General features: G+C 37.9%; 2 protein-coding genes across 8 annotated transcripts in view; one reads left to right on the forward strand and one right to left on the reverse strand.

Annotated features, from left to right (window-relative positions):
* The window catches only part of stx1a (syntaxin 1A (brain)), a 63,079-nt gene that overhangs the window by 47,022 nt on the left and 2,913 nt on the right, over window positions 1–13,144 (forward strand). Inside the window, exons 9-11 of one of the 6 annotated variants that reach the window (XM_068711697.1) lie at window positions 1,141–1,251; window positions 1,474–1,584; window positions 3,895–6,821. The exons of 1 other annotated variant lie outside the window; for it this stretch is intronic. In XM_068711697.1, coding sequence (XP_068567798.1) covers window positions 1,141–1,251; window positions 1,474–1,584; window positions 3,895–3,972 — 300 coding nt within the window. In that variant the 3' untranslated portion in view covers window positions 3,973–6,821. 4 more of the 6 variants (XM_068711721.1, XM_068711706.1, XM_068711713.1 and 1 more) reach the window with 4 other exon arrangements.
* LOC137873466 (caspase a-like) lies at window positions 8,318–11,886 on the reverse strand. Of its 2 annotated transcripts, none has more exons than XM_068711686.1 (8): window positions 11,803–11,886; window positions 10,401–10,685; window positions 10,170–10,252; window positions 9,820–9,996; window positions 9,478–9,727; window positions 9,217–9,360; window positions 8,954–9,063; window positions 8,318–8,828 (listed from the first exon to the last, which is right to left on the reverse strand). In XM_068711686.1, exons 1-8 carry the CDS (start codon window positions 11,807–11,809, stop codon window positions 8,724–8,726), a joined length of 1,161 nt encoding a protein of 386 aa, XP_068567787.1. In that variant the 5' UTR covers window positions 11,810–11,886; the 3' UTR covers window positions 8,318–8,723. The 2 variants fall into 2 exon arrangements, with proteins under 2 accessions (XP_068567787.1, XP_068567779.1); XM_068711678.1 differs by having other exon boundaries at window positions 10,170–10,255.

The raw sequence follows: 13,144 nt of genomic DNA on the forward strand, positions 1-13,144 counted from the left end.
AGAAATTTGATTCTGTTAGAGAGCGAAGATGCTAGTGTACATTGTGCCGAGGTACTTTCATCATGCAGTGAGTAGTGAACAACTGCACTGACAATATGTAGTTTCCGTACTATATAGCTGCATCAAAGCCACAAACCTACATTATCATCAAGTGCACCGTATAACATGTTAGAGTTGACTGCTCTTCTCATTTAAGTGTTGAGCTGCAGGTAAATCTGTTGGTCTTGCCTTTATATGTGACTGCATGAGGATGTGGGCTGAACCCCCACAGAGATTAAATGTTTTCCTATTCAGAAATATTTAGTTTGAATTATGCAATAGTGAATGCGAGCACATGCATAATAAAGTACGCTGAATGACAAATATGAAAGACAGTTTTTGCATGCAAGTGATTTGAATTAGAGCACAATGCAATAGCAGGCATGATTTTACAGTGGGAGTGATAATGGTTTAAATATCTAATAATTCAGTAGTATTGTGTGTGTTTGTGTGTATACTCTTTCATTCTCTTGTCAGCCATATGAATGCTCTAATTCTAAATAACTCAATTAACTAACCCTTCTTTTATTAACAGAGTGCCACATCTTTTCAAATTATACTTCTGTTCTGTTGATTCTGCCTTTCTTAGCTTTGCATTCTCTTTCCCCTCTTTTTCACACAACACTCACTCTAAGCTCTAGAGAACAGAGAGCAGCGCTCCCCTTGTAATACAGAAAGGTAATTTACCTATGATTCCTTCTTTTTTTCTTTTCTTTATACTTGAAATCTAGTTTACATTAATTATCACTCTAATGCAAAGGGGTTGATTCTGTATTTTTTTAACAATCCTGGGTCAATGCTAAATGTGCAATATTAGGCTTTCTTTGTTAATGAATGCTGATATTAACATAGTTAATGACCTCTGCTGCTTTCATAAATTAAAGTGTCTGTATGGAACATGTGGATATGAATAAAGAAAAAAGAGAGAAAAGAGCAATTAGCATCTTTTTCAAAGCCTCAGTCTTTCCTATTCTCTAAGATGTGTATATAATAATAAGTATGAACTAGGCATCATGTAATTATTACTTGAAATCTATTAAATCAAATCTTGATGTGGTTAAAGGTACTGAGTTCTCACTGAGTCTCTTGTTCTCTGTTCAGGGTGAACTGGTGAACAACATTGAACGAAGTGTGGTGAACGCCCATGATTATGTGGAGCAGGCAAAGGAGATCATCCCAAAATGCAAAAAGTTCAAAAAGACCGGCAGGCGGGTGAGATGCAAGAGACACACATTCTACCAACTGACTAATTATTTCCTCTTTCCTTTGTCACTTTCTGCTTCCCCTTCTCTCTTCTTCCCATTCTCACCCATTATTTCTCCCCTTTCCCTCACCTCCTCTCCATCTGTATCCACTCCTCTTCCTGCCTCCACATCTGGCTCCCTATTTCCTCTTCATGTCTTCCGCACCTCCTCTGTAACTAACCTCTCCTAGGGGGAAATGATAGACCGCATAGAGTACAATGTGGAGCACTCAGTAGACTATGTGGAGAGGGCAGTATCAGACACTAAGAAGGCGGTTAAATACCAGAGTAAAGCACGGAGGGTGAGTCGCATACACAACAAAATAATGCATGGGCACAATCATGCTATGAAAACATGAAAGATAACTTCAGAAGCATTGCATGTATATATTGTAGTGTGTAAATGTTGTCAGTGTGTGCATGTGGAGCATGTGTGTCTTGACTGTATTTTACATTTTCTACAGTAGTGATTTCAAATCAGGGGTATACACCTCAAAGGATGGGCTACTACTACAGGGGTGTAAATCAAAAACACTTTAACAACTCACATGAACACCAACTGGTAAGTACTGCAAGCAGGCAGAGAAGCCAAAAATAGCTAAAACTAATGGATAAATTAATGAAACGTGGGCCACAGTGAGTGGTAGTGGTACAAACATACATTCCAGCTATTTTAACACATCCATAAACCCACATTAATACACAAAATGTTATTTTTACTCTTTTTTCTTTCTTTTTTTTTTACCAATAAATGTTAATGAGTGAGCTTTAGAGGGGCTGGTAAGTGGATTTTGTTATCTTTGAATCGAACCAGGCTAGCTGTTTACCCCAGTTTCCCGTCTTTATGCTAAGCTAACTTGCTGCTGGCTTCAGCTTCTTAACCCTTGTGTTGTCTTAGGGGTCAAAAATGACCAGCCACTATGTTTAACAGCATAGGAAGCCCCCTTAATGATCTTTTTTCAACTTGAAATTCAATGACCGTCTCTAGAAACACAGCGGAGCAGCAGTTGAGCGGTCTGGAGGGATCCACCACGTATACAGTCAGACCCGGCAGTTATAAAATAATTTTCATACTACAGAAACCATAAAAACACACCATACACACACACACACACACACACACACACACACACACACACACACTCACACACAATCAATTGAGATTACGTGTGCTACTGATTGAACTCAGGGAAAACTAAAACTTACTCGCAAATTTGCAGCAACTCCCCTCCACGACCCCACACCTGACTGAAGTTCGCAGACAAAATACAATCAAGATCAGAGAGAATAATCATTTCTTGAATGCATTGTTTACTAATGGGGAATGCAGTCAGATGCTATAAAGGTGCTGCAGATGACAGTACTCCCAGTATTCTCTTTACTGTAGCCATGAGTGCACGTTTCACTGCTCAGCAGATCCTAGATCTGATTTATTCTGATGTCCACAGGGAACAACTGGTCCACAGTTCATAAAGAGGGTTATTCACTGGGTTACCTTCATTTAACAGTTTGTACTACAATGAAACAACTCTGCCACCTCTTGGTTAATAACTATAATAGCACTCAAAAGTTGACGAAATTAATTCATCACATGACCCCAATCTACTACAAGGGTCATCTACTGATGGTTTCCTCACTCATAATTAAAGCACCAGCTTTCTTTCTCTTTTTTCTTTTCTTCTGTCTCTGTTTCTCATTCGTTCTCTCATTCCATCCACTGAATCGTTATCTGACTTTTTGTCCACCTTGTTTTTCCTCCCATTTACTCCATCCAGAAGGTGATCCTGATAGGAGGTTGTATTGCAGCATGTCTGACGGTCCTCATTATTTCCCTCGCAGTTGGACTCAGTTAGGACCCTCAGAAATATGTACAGAGCAGACAGGGCAGGAGGTGATGCCTCTCTCTCAGGGTCATGTAAAAGTGTACTGTATAGTGGGGCTCTGTGTTGTGCTGTCAGTAATTGCTCGTTAGGAAGCAGGCTGGCATTACTGTCCTGAAGGAAGTTCAATATGTCTTTGTGCACTCAAATATTTTACATTAACTTTGACATTCATTTTTTAATATACACTTTTTCTAAATTTAACAGTTGAAAGTTTTGAAGAGCTAACTTTTTTTGTGCTTTGTGTTTGTGTTATGATTCACATACTGTACCTTCATCATATGCATGTTCTGCAGTCTGGTGAATAGCTTTGCATGTTTTTCTGCAAATACAAACTGCAGATATGTGGTTATGTTAATTGATAATCCAAATTAAAAAACGTGTAAATATATGTTAAATATGAGAATAATTCATATTTGTGGCATGTGGGGAAATACGGTATGCTATTTAATGTGTTAATGGATGAAGAAAATGCAGGAACAAAAGATTTATAGTTTTTAAAGTAGAGGATGTGGAAATGCTTCTAAACCAGTCACACTCCGACAGCACCATTAGATACATGAAAAACAAATAGTCTTTCTCCAAGCTGCATTGCCTTTTTCTGCTTTTCTTGTAAACTGCAATTTGTTCTGATTATTACAAACATTGTAACATATTAAAGTAAATTACAAGTCATATCTCTAACATATTTTTCTCTGCTCCCAATTTGCTGCCATGGATGACACTTAACAGAAGAAAATTATGATTATTATATGCTGTGTGGTACTGGGAATTGTCATTGCTTCCATAGTTGGGGGAACGCTGGCCTAAACCTCAACCACAGTCACAATACATGTCACACAGCCACACACACAATGGAGCAAAAACACGACAGATTCACATTTTCTGTTTTCATGAATGCAATCCATTACATGTGTGACGCAAGGTGCGTTACATACTGTACGACACATGGCTAGAGGTGTTTTCGCATGAGTTGCTATTTTGTAAATGTGTGGTGCTGCAAACTGTTTATGACTGTTGAGTGTTGTCAACGATATGATGTTTCCAAAAGTAAATTCCTGAATGAAAAAAAGTTACTATATGAAATGTAACACTATACTAATACATTCCAGCTTCCAAATATGACACATATTCAATTGTAATGTCTATTTTGTGTTGTACAGGCAAAGTGACAGGCCCCTAATCTGCAGTTATCTGAAGTTATCTATTTACATTTTATTTACTTTATCTTTTCTTTTTAAATTCTAATGTCCTCTACCTCCCTTCAAAAGCCCGGCATGGTTTAGTTCACTGTAAATTGGTGTTTTGTTTTCTATCGCAAAAGGGAAAGAAGAAATGTTGGATATTTTGCTCATATTCATCACATTGCCAAACTTTTCAAATGTCACCTCTTGTGGTTTACGGACACAGTGCTACTGTACTTAACTCATCTGGCCTTACCAGTGTGCAGCATTTCTAACCGTTGCTCCATGTTGAGTGTGAGCGTGCGAATGTGAAAGAAGATATGCGTGTGTTCATTTGTAGCTTCATATTTCAAAGTGCCGTGTGTGAGTCGTGGGACGAGAACATGAATGCGTGTTATTAGCCACCTGTGTCTTTGTTTTGTATGAAGTGTAAACTGATATAAAGCTCTCTAACACTGCCGGTATGTTCAAATAAGCTGTACAAATAGAGTCTAGTCTGGTTTGAATTGATAATTCTGGTCTGTAAGTGACAAATACTTGTTTTATGTCTTTTTATAAACAGAACATATCCTTCTGTCAAGCTGCTTCACTGGGGTTTTTTTATGAGTAAACATCATGAATCAGTGAAAGCATCAGCATGAACTCAAAGTAGCCTGTAAAAGACTCTCATTTCTCTTTTCTGGTGACACATCAGACGTGCACAGACTGCAACCATGTTACCATGTTGCCTATTCAACTTGTTGCCTTTGTGTTGTAGTGTGATGACATGGTTTTGGTTGTTTAATTTGAGTTTGTTTTTGTTTAGTTTTCTTAGAAAAGTTTGTCTGAAAAATTACATTTGTTTTGCATTGTTTTGCATAAGTGCATTCAGAGACAGGAAGTCCATGAAAGAGAAATTCAACCTGTTTTTTCTCATAACTGTGGCCATTCTGACTGAGTCATAATAACTTGACTCGAATTCAGGAAAAGTGACTCTGGCACAACATTGTTTATCATTGGTGTGTGTAACAATCTCTTGCTACCCCGGTGGGTCTTGGGAGCACAATGATGCTATCAGAGTCAGAAAGGCGTTCACAAACGTTCTTTATTGTTATCTATATAAACAGACTGGACCTGGCCGTGTGCTCTCCTGCCTTGCCTCCGAGCACACGCCGCGGGAGTTTGGTGTGCTCTACCGTCCTGCTTGTGCCACAACCAGTCTGTGTCTCTCTCCGAGCCCTCTCGCGCCTCCGTCACTAGCAGGGTTTAAATACAACACAGTGAGGCCAAAATCAGGATGCGTTTCAGCTGGGCCTAATTAAGTCTCTTCCCGGCCCCGTTCCCTGAACCACTCCCCCACTCTGTCCCCTCTGCAGCTGAGCCCACACATGCCCCGCCGCCACAGTGTGAAACAAGTTAAAGTCAAAGAACCTCAAACACAAAAAGAGGAGTACTTCCTTCTAAAGACAAGACAATCTTTACCCTCCAGTAACTGTCTATTTACTTTTAGCGCCAGAGTTCAGTGAAAGCGTTGAACCTGGACATTATGTTGTATTGGAGTTCAGCCAAAATGTTTCTTATGTTTTGAAGGCTGATTCTCTCCCTCAGGAGATAAATTACATCAATTTCTTTGCTTTGATGGGTTTGATTCCTGGTTTCTGCTTTCACCATTGGTTGGAATTCTATTTCTCTAAATTTTAAGGCTAATGCATTTTTTCCTGTATCTGTTTGGACATCCCACATTAGAGCTACATGAGTAAACTTTTGATGACAGAAACATATTTATTTCTCACAGTTTCTAATATCCCTAATCCCAAGTTTTTGTGCAGCTCATGAACTCAGTGTTTATCAGTCATCTTTGTACATTGATCTAATATTTCTTTCCCTGTAATGTAAGGATTTACTTCCCATTCTAGCTGGGCAACTATGCCCTTTTATCACCCTTTTCATTACTCTTGTCTGAACTCTGAAGTTCCCCTTTCCTCACTGTCAAAGCACACAGGACATTTACTTCCTCTTCTTGTACCACACCCTCTGAGACTAAACATTACATTTATTTATTATCCCATAAAACTGGATACTACTTGAACAATTGTACTTTCCACTGCTCTTAGCTGAGCTTTCGACTCAACATATAAAACAAAGTTCAATTCAGTTTTATCTTTCCATGTATAAGTTTATCATAAAGCAAAGTGGGGATAATATAATAATGTGCTTTGTAGTATTGTTGCACCACTGCATTTAGTAATTGGATCATAATAAGTATTCATTTATTGGAAAGTGTCCTTTTGCTTGCAAATTTCAGCAGATGCTGAATACTTCAACAACATACTGGATAAGAAAAGTCCCATCTGTCTATAGAAGGCAGTGCCTGTAGGACACAGAAAATATAGTCATTCACTATAAGGAAGCTTTTCTTAAGTGTTGTGTTTTCTTCAATGTTACACTATGAGCGATAGAATAAAATCTGGAAAGAAGAGAAATAAATTATTTTCTTTGTGTACACATCGTATAGCATCACTCGGGATCACCTCTGCAGGCCTGGATGATTATGAGCTTGGGTTTGTTCAGCAGCCAATCACAGCCCCCAGTTTCCCTTGAGACATGATAACAATTACACTGTCTGTCTGGGCAAGTTTGGGATGTTTACAGACACCAGTTACTGTATTGCTAAATCAACCAGACAAAAAAAATGTCTTTTAATATTAGGCCATGACATCATCACACATCATCATAGACCACACATCACTAACAAGAACAGATCCACCCTTTTTGGAAAGTATATGGCAAACATTTAATACAGTTCAGGTTGCTCCCTGGGCGCCTGGGGTTAAATGCACCTGTATGTATATGATATGATGATTTACTTATATTTAAAGTTTAAGAAAATGTGTTTATTGGGCAGTGAAGGCTGGTCACGTTTGGTGGCCTGTTCTTTGTTCTTCTTACATACTGGGCCACGTTACGGGACTCCGTTTCTTGACTCACAGTCCAAATGATAACTTTGCAGACGCTGATTCCATTGCCGTCATTTGATCGATTTATTTTCACTTTCAACGAACTTAACAAACGCATAATAAGTCTAACGTGAGGTCAAAGACTGTGCCGATGCCCCATGAAGGAAAAATGACTCGGTCCTACCCTTCCTCTTATCACAGCTGATCCTCATCAGATTAATAACAATAGTTCCCAAAGAAAAAATAATTATATAGAATGCGAATTTAACATCCATATATAAGTCGAAGGAATGTATTTAGATCACACAAATCTATTAGCAAATTTAGAAAATGTGATTTATAATCAAAACAGAAAAAATATGTCTCTCACAAGTTTGAATAAAGATTATGAACTTTGTGATGTTAATTTGATCAAGGTAAATGCTTTTGGCTACATGTGCATTTAGCTATCCGAGGAATTAACTTCAGATATATTTATTTGGATAGACCACACATTGTGTAAAAAAGCATAACAGGCAAACAATAGCTGACATTTCTGAAGTGTCTGTGTTAATTGCAGTGTTGTCTGGTGTCTTATAACTTTTGAGAAGTTTAAAATAGATAATAAGCACATTTTACATGTTGCCTTGGCCATATAGAGTATACAAAATGGATTTCATACATTTCCAGGCAGATGTGTTTTAAAATGTGGTGGAAGAACTAGGAGCCTGGTGCAGGCAATCATTCAATATCCTGTTAAATATGACGTCCATGAGTAAGCAACCTGTTGAATACAAGTTGATAAAAATGCTCCATTAATTCAAAGGCATACATACTGTTAATTATATATAAAAAATGTAATTGTATTTGATCATATTAGTTGTATCATGGATGGATTATGACACAAAGGGCCCCTAGACACAGACATATAAAAGCTGCACCACCCCTATAAACAAAAGGGCAAAACACCAAGACTAAAAGAGACACAAATCAACTGTGAATGATGCAGATGTAGCTTTGTATTTTCTTTTGTCGATTTGTGTCTCCTTGTTGTTACTTTGAAGTCAGTCTATGTCTCTTTGAAGTTTTGTGTCTTTGTCGATTTGTGTCTCTTTTGTCTCTGAAGTCAGTCTATGTCTCTTTGGAGTTGTGTGTCTTGTGACGGTTGTTGATTTGCGTCTCTTTGTTGTATTTTCAAGTCAGTTTACATCTCTTTGAAGTTTAGTGTCTCTTTGAAGTTTTGTTCCTTTGTTTTCAATTTGCGTCTTTTTTGAGTCATTTTACATCTCTTTGAAACTGTTTTGTATCTCTTTTCTCTGTCCTTTGGTCCCCAGGCCTGTGACCGATAGGCCCATTCAGTAAATTATTAATACGTTTTATCTATTCACAAAGTAGTACCTCAATTGAACACATCATTTCAAATGTGGCTACAAGTCTGTGTTAAACAGAAGTGAATCCTGCCTCAGAGGCCTGGAAAGAAGTAGAAGCGCTTTGTCAGAGTGCATCTGTCTTTGGTCGGCATCTGTCTTTTGGTTTGACAGGGAAAATCTTCAAAGCGTTGCATGACCTGTGTGGTTGAAACAAACATTGTATGAAATTAGGCAAGACTAAGACGAATGAAACAAGAGCATCATCATTGCTGCTCCCTATGTGGTGTTGTTGCCTCACAAACTGATATTACTTTCCACTTACTTTTCTGAAAAGTTCCTCAACGTCATCCTTTTGTGCAAAGGAGTTAAATACCTCAACAACATGCTGGATGAGAAAAGACCCACGTTCCGTTTGTCTATATGAGACAGTATCTGGAGGAAAAACATACAAAAACAGGTCATATATTTTGTTTTTATTACATAAAGTAACTATTCTTAGCTGATTTCAATGCAGATTATTGATATTAATAATCTTCAATGTGTTATGAGGTGTAGAATAATCTAATAACATTTAAATGAACTGACCAGGAGTGCAGGAAAGAAGAGAAATGAAGTCTTTTTCTTTGTTTACAAATCGCAAACCATCATCCTCAATGTTTTCTTCACCAGCATTATCACAGACCACAGCTGGGTTTGCACCATCTCTAACAAGCACTGATCCTTCCTCCTCTAAAACACATGTGGCATACTTTTAATACAGTTCACTTAGACAACAAATGAGACATAAGCAGAGTCCTACATGAATGTACATTAATGTTTGTTCTATCTGTGAGAATAGAGAGTCACCTCCTCTGCAGGCCTGGATGATGATGATCTTGGGTTTGTTCAGCAGTGCTGGACATTTCTCTGGGCCCAAGTGTTTGTAAATGTTGTTGATAAGGAACTCATCTGGTCTTTCATTATCAGATATCTCCTTTTTCCAGTCGACACCGAGGACAGCTCCAAGTTTCCCGTGTGACATGATAACCACCAACACACTGTCTGTCTCTTTGAGTTTCGGAAGTTTAGAGAAGTCATTTACAGCATCATCGATTGCCTGTGACAAAACAAAAAGACAAACATCAATTACTGTATCACTAAATCAACCGACACAAAAAATATATTTTATTTCCCTTTTTATAATAGTACCTTTCCTGTGAGGTTTATGTGTTTCACCACCTCATATCCCAGAGCTGTGAGCAGTTTCTCCATGTTTGCCTCATCCTTCTCAGCTCCTTTTCTGTTTAATTTCTCATCAGTGAACTTTATATTAATGATTAGCAGGGCCACACGATTGCGCATGGAATTTTTGGCCGCAGTGTAAACCTGAAAAACAAATTTAAAGGGAAAGAAGTATAACAAATGTATGTATCATTTGTCTATAAATATTGTAGGCTTTCTTAAGAAAACTATTTTTCCCACTTGTGAAACAAGGTCAGGTAAACTAAGATGTACAGGAACCTATTTAATACTTGAAATTACTTTTATGAAAGACTAACATCTCTATCATTCAGTTTCTCCCTCCAGAAGTCCTCACTGGTACGAATGAGTGTGGTTGGCCCTTGCTGCTCCTTCTGTGGCTCTGCTGATGTGAACAGCAAAACATTTGTTTAAAACGGTGTACTTCTTTCTGTGTAATACACCTCTATTCATGACAGGGTCAAAGAATGATATTAGTTTCAATCAAAATAGGGTGACGGTCTCACTATAGCTAAAATATGTCATCTCACTTGGCTGAGCAGGTTGACCAGAGGACAGACCCAGTTCAGAGTAAAGTGAAGGATCTCTGCTTTGAAGGTGAGCGATCATCTTCCTGCTGGCTTCGTCTCCTTTCTTCCTCACCATGTCAATGAGACTGCGTGCTTTGTTTGCTGTGCTACTGTTCTCCTCAAGTACAGAGTCTTTCTGGCCCTCATTCAAGACACCATCTTCTAAAAGGTCGTCCAGGAGCTGGTTAATCAGTTCTTTGTCGGCCGTTTCCACAAACTTCCTCCTCACATTGGCAAGCTCCTTACCTAGAAGAGGTGATATGAAGCAAAATAAAATGCACAACTCAAAAGTTTTGATTCAAACAGAGGTGCTAACATGAGTAAGACATTAGGGATATATGTTATTTAGTATATCCTTGTTGATATAAATGGGGTGAACACAACAGAGACACCTGTGATTATAAGGTAATACCATTCACCACTACCACAAAATACATCCTTATAACATTGATGAAGTTGAATTTATTGCGTGACTGTTGTATTAAACTGCATTCGCTTTTGATAAGTGTACCTAATATACTGGCATCTGAGTGTATATTAATGTTTTAAACAACAAAGTACAACTTATGTGAATTAGGTTAGTGTGAGTTAGGAATCATTGATGATCCAATAAGTGTTAACTAATCATATAAACTCAGTGACTTGGTCCTTTCTTAATAGTGAGTTAGAGGAATTCATGATACATCCTGCATTAAATGATCACTGTGCATTACTTAAGCGTGTGCTTATAACCTTGTTGTACAGTGTAACCATAAATATATGTTTTTAATATTTACATTTGTGTTCAAATAGTTATGCAACACTTCGCGATAGTATACTGTGAGTAATTATGTTGCGGTTGCGGAAGAACTGTGGTTTATGCCCTTCCTCCTCACGGTGTGGAGAAGAAGAAGGCTTTCTTACGTCACTTGTGCTGAAGGCTAAAATATGCTTTTGTAAAAATGTCACATCATATATTAATTATTAGACCATCAGTGATCGGAATGTGAATCGTAGTCTATTTAACTTTTCTTCTGACTCGCGTTTACAGTTTGCCAGAACGACATATCGGGCTATGAATGTAATGTAAAACATGCCAGTTGTTTGACTTATCAACATAATAGGACGGGCATAAGCCAGCAAAGTGAAACTAATACGTGGCATACACAAAAGCATGCAGAATGATCCAGATGTACCTTTATCAGACTTTATTAATCAAAGGAAGTGTAAAATATCGTATTTCTAACCCCTCAATGCGCAGACCACTTACAGTAAATACGGCTCGAATAGATTTGAGTCGACTGACTGATCGCCCGCATATCGACGCCAACATACAGCAAAGTTATGGTCACTTGTAAAGTGCATTTAGAGCGTGATCTCTTACCTGCCATCTTTCAAATCTCGTGTCACAGAATGTTTTAACCGGAGTCTGCGAGTCACACAGCCTTTATGCAGAAACGGCCGCTGAACAAAAACCGCGGGCGTCGCCCACTAGTTGAGATGTTTCCTGTTCTACGAGTAGCCGACTTCATATTATCAGTACGCACCCTTACAGTCTGTATCACTGCTGCAGGCTCACTAAGTGTGTTTTTTTTATCAAGAGAGTTATTGCTCCAAATGGTGCAACCAGCTCATTGTGATATTAAACCACATTTGAAATAGTTCTGACTCTAATGAACCGTAAACAGTAAAACAGGATTCTGTGCGCATCTTCCAGCAGCATGCAGCTAAATCAGGTGCTCATAAACTTCCAAAAGAAGTGCAAACAGACTAACAAAAAGGCAAACCCATATAGTAACCTATATAATCAACCTGGTATACAATTATCATGTATTAATTAGTTCAACAACCAGGGACAATTGCTGTTTTGTGTTTGATATGGGAATCTTTAAAAGGTATTTTAGTTTTTCCAACACAAACATTTCAGCATGTAGACAGTGCTGCTGCAGTTTCTGAAGGATTTTATGGTGTATTGTTTTTTTACCTGTACGATAAAAAATGTTTTAATTTAAAACCTGTTAAATGGTTTCCCTGTCAGTATTACATTAAACAAGATACAATTTGTCCCATTACAGAATATATTTATGTAAATTCAAAGAAGCTGCAAGGAAGTCTTATTTGTGACTCAATAATGACTTCAAATCTGCCAGATTTCCCATAATTCAAATGGTCATATGGTCAATTAAAACAACGCAGTGGCAAATATATATCATTTTGTAATGAGTCATACACGGTGTAACTGAATTTGAAAGTGACATATTATGCTGAATCTCAGGTTAATAGTTGCATTTGGGGTTTCTACTTGTAAAATGTAAGATGTTTTAATGTTCAAAAACACATTTTTCTCATACTGTCTGAACCTGTAGTCACCCTCTCTCTGAAACACTGCTTGTTAGTGCCTGTAAGAGCCATTTTGTCATTGTTTGGTTTCGTACAACCTCCCACCACTTGGAGGCGTAGTGCCGCTGTCAATTAGGCCACAGGTTATTATACACTACAGTGCCAGTCTACTTAGTTTTGAGGCAGCAGAGCGAAGTGCTAACTTTATTTATTTTTTTGTGTCATAATCCATCCATGATACAACTAATATGATCAAATACAATTACATGTTTTATATATAAGTAACAGTATGTATGCCTTTGAATTAATGGAGCATTTTTATCAACTTGTATTCAACAGGTTGCTTACTCATGGACGTCATATTTAACAGGATATTGAATGATTGC

This window comes from Cebidichthys violaceus, unplaced genomic scaffold, assembly GCF_023349555.1.
Source record: "Cebidichthys violaceus isolate CVI_PGR_0920_01 unplaced genomic scaffold, fCebVio1.0.p SCAF_1, whole genome shotgun sequence".
Lineage (NCBI taxonomy): Eukaryota > Metazoa > Chordata > Actinopteri > Perciformes > Stichaeidae > Cebidichthys > Cebidichthys violaceus.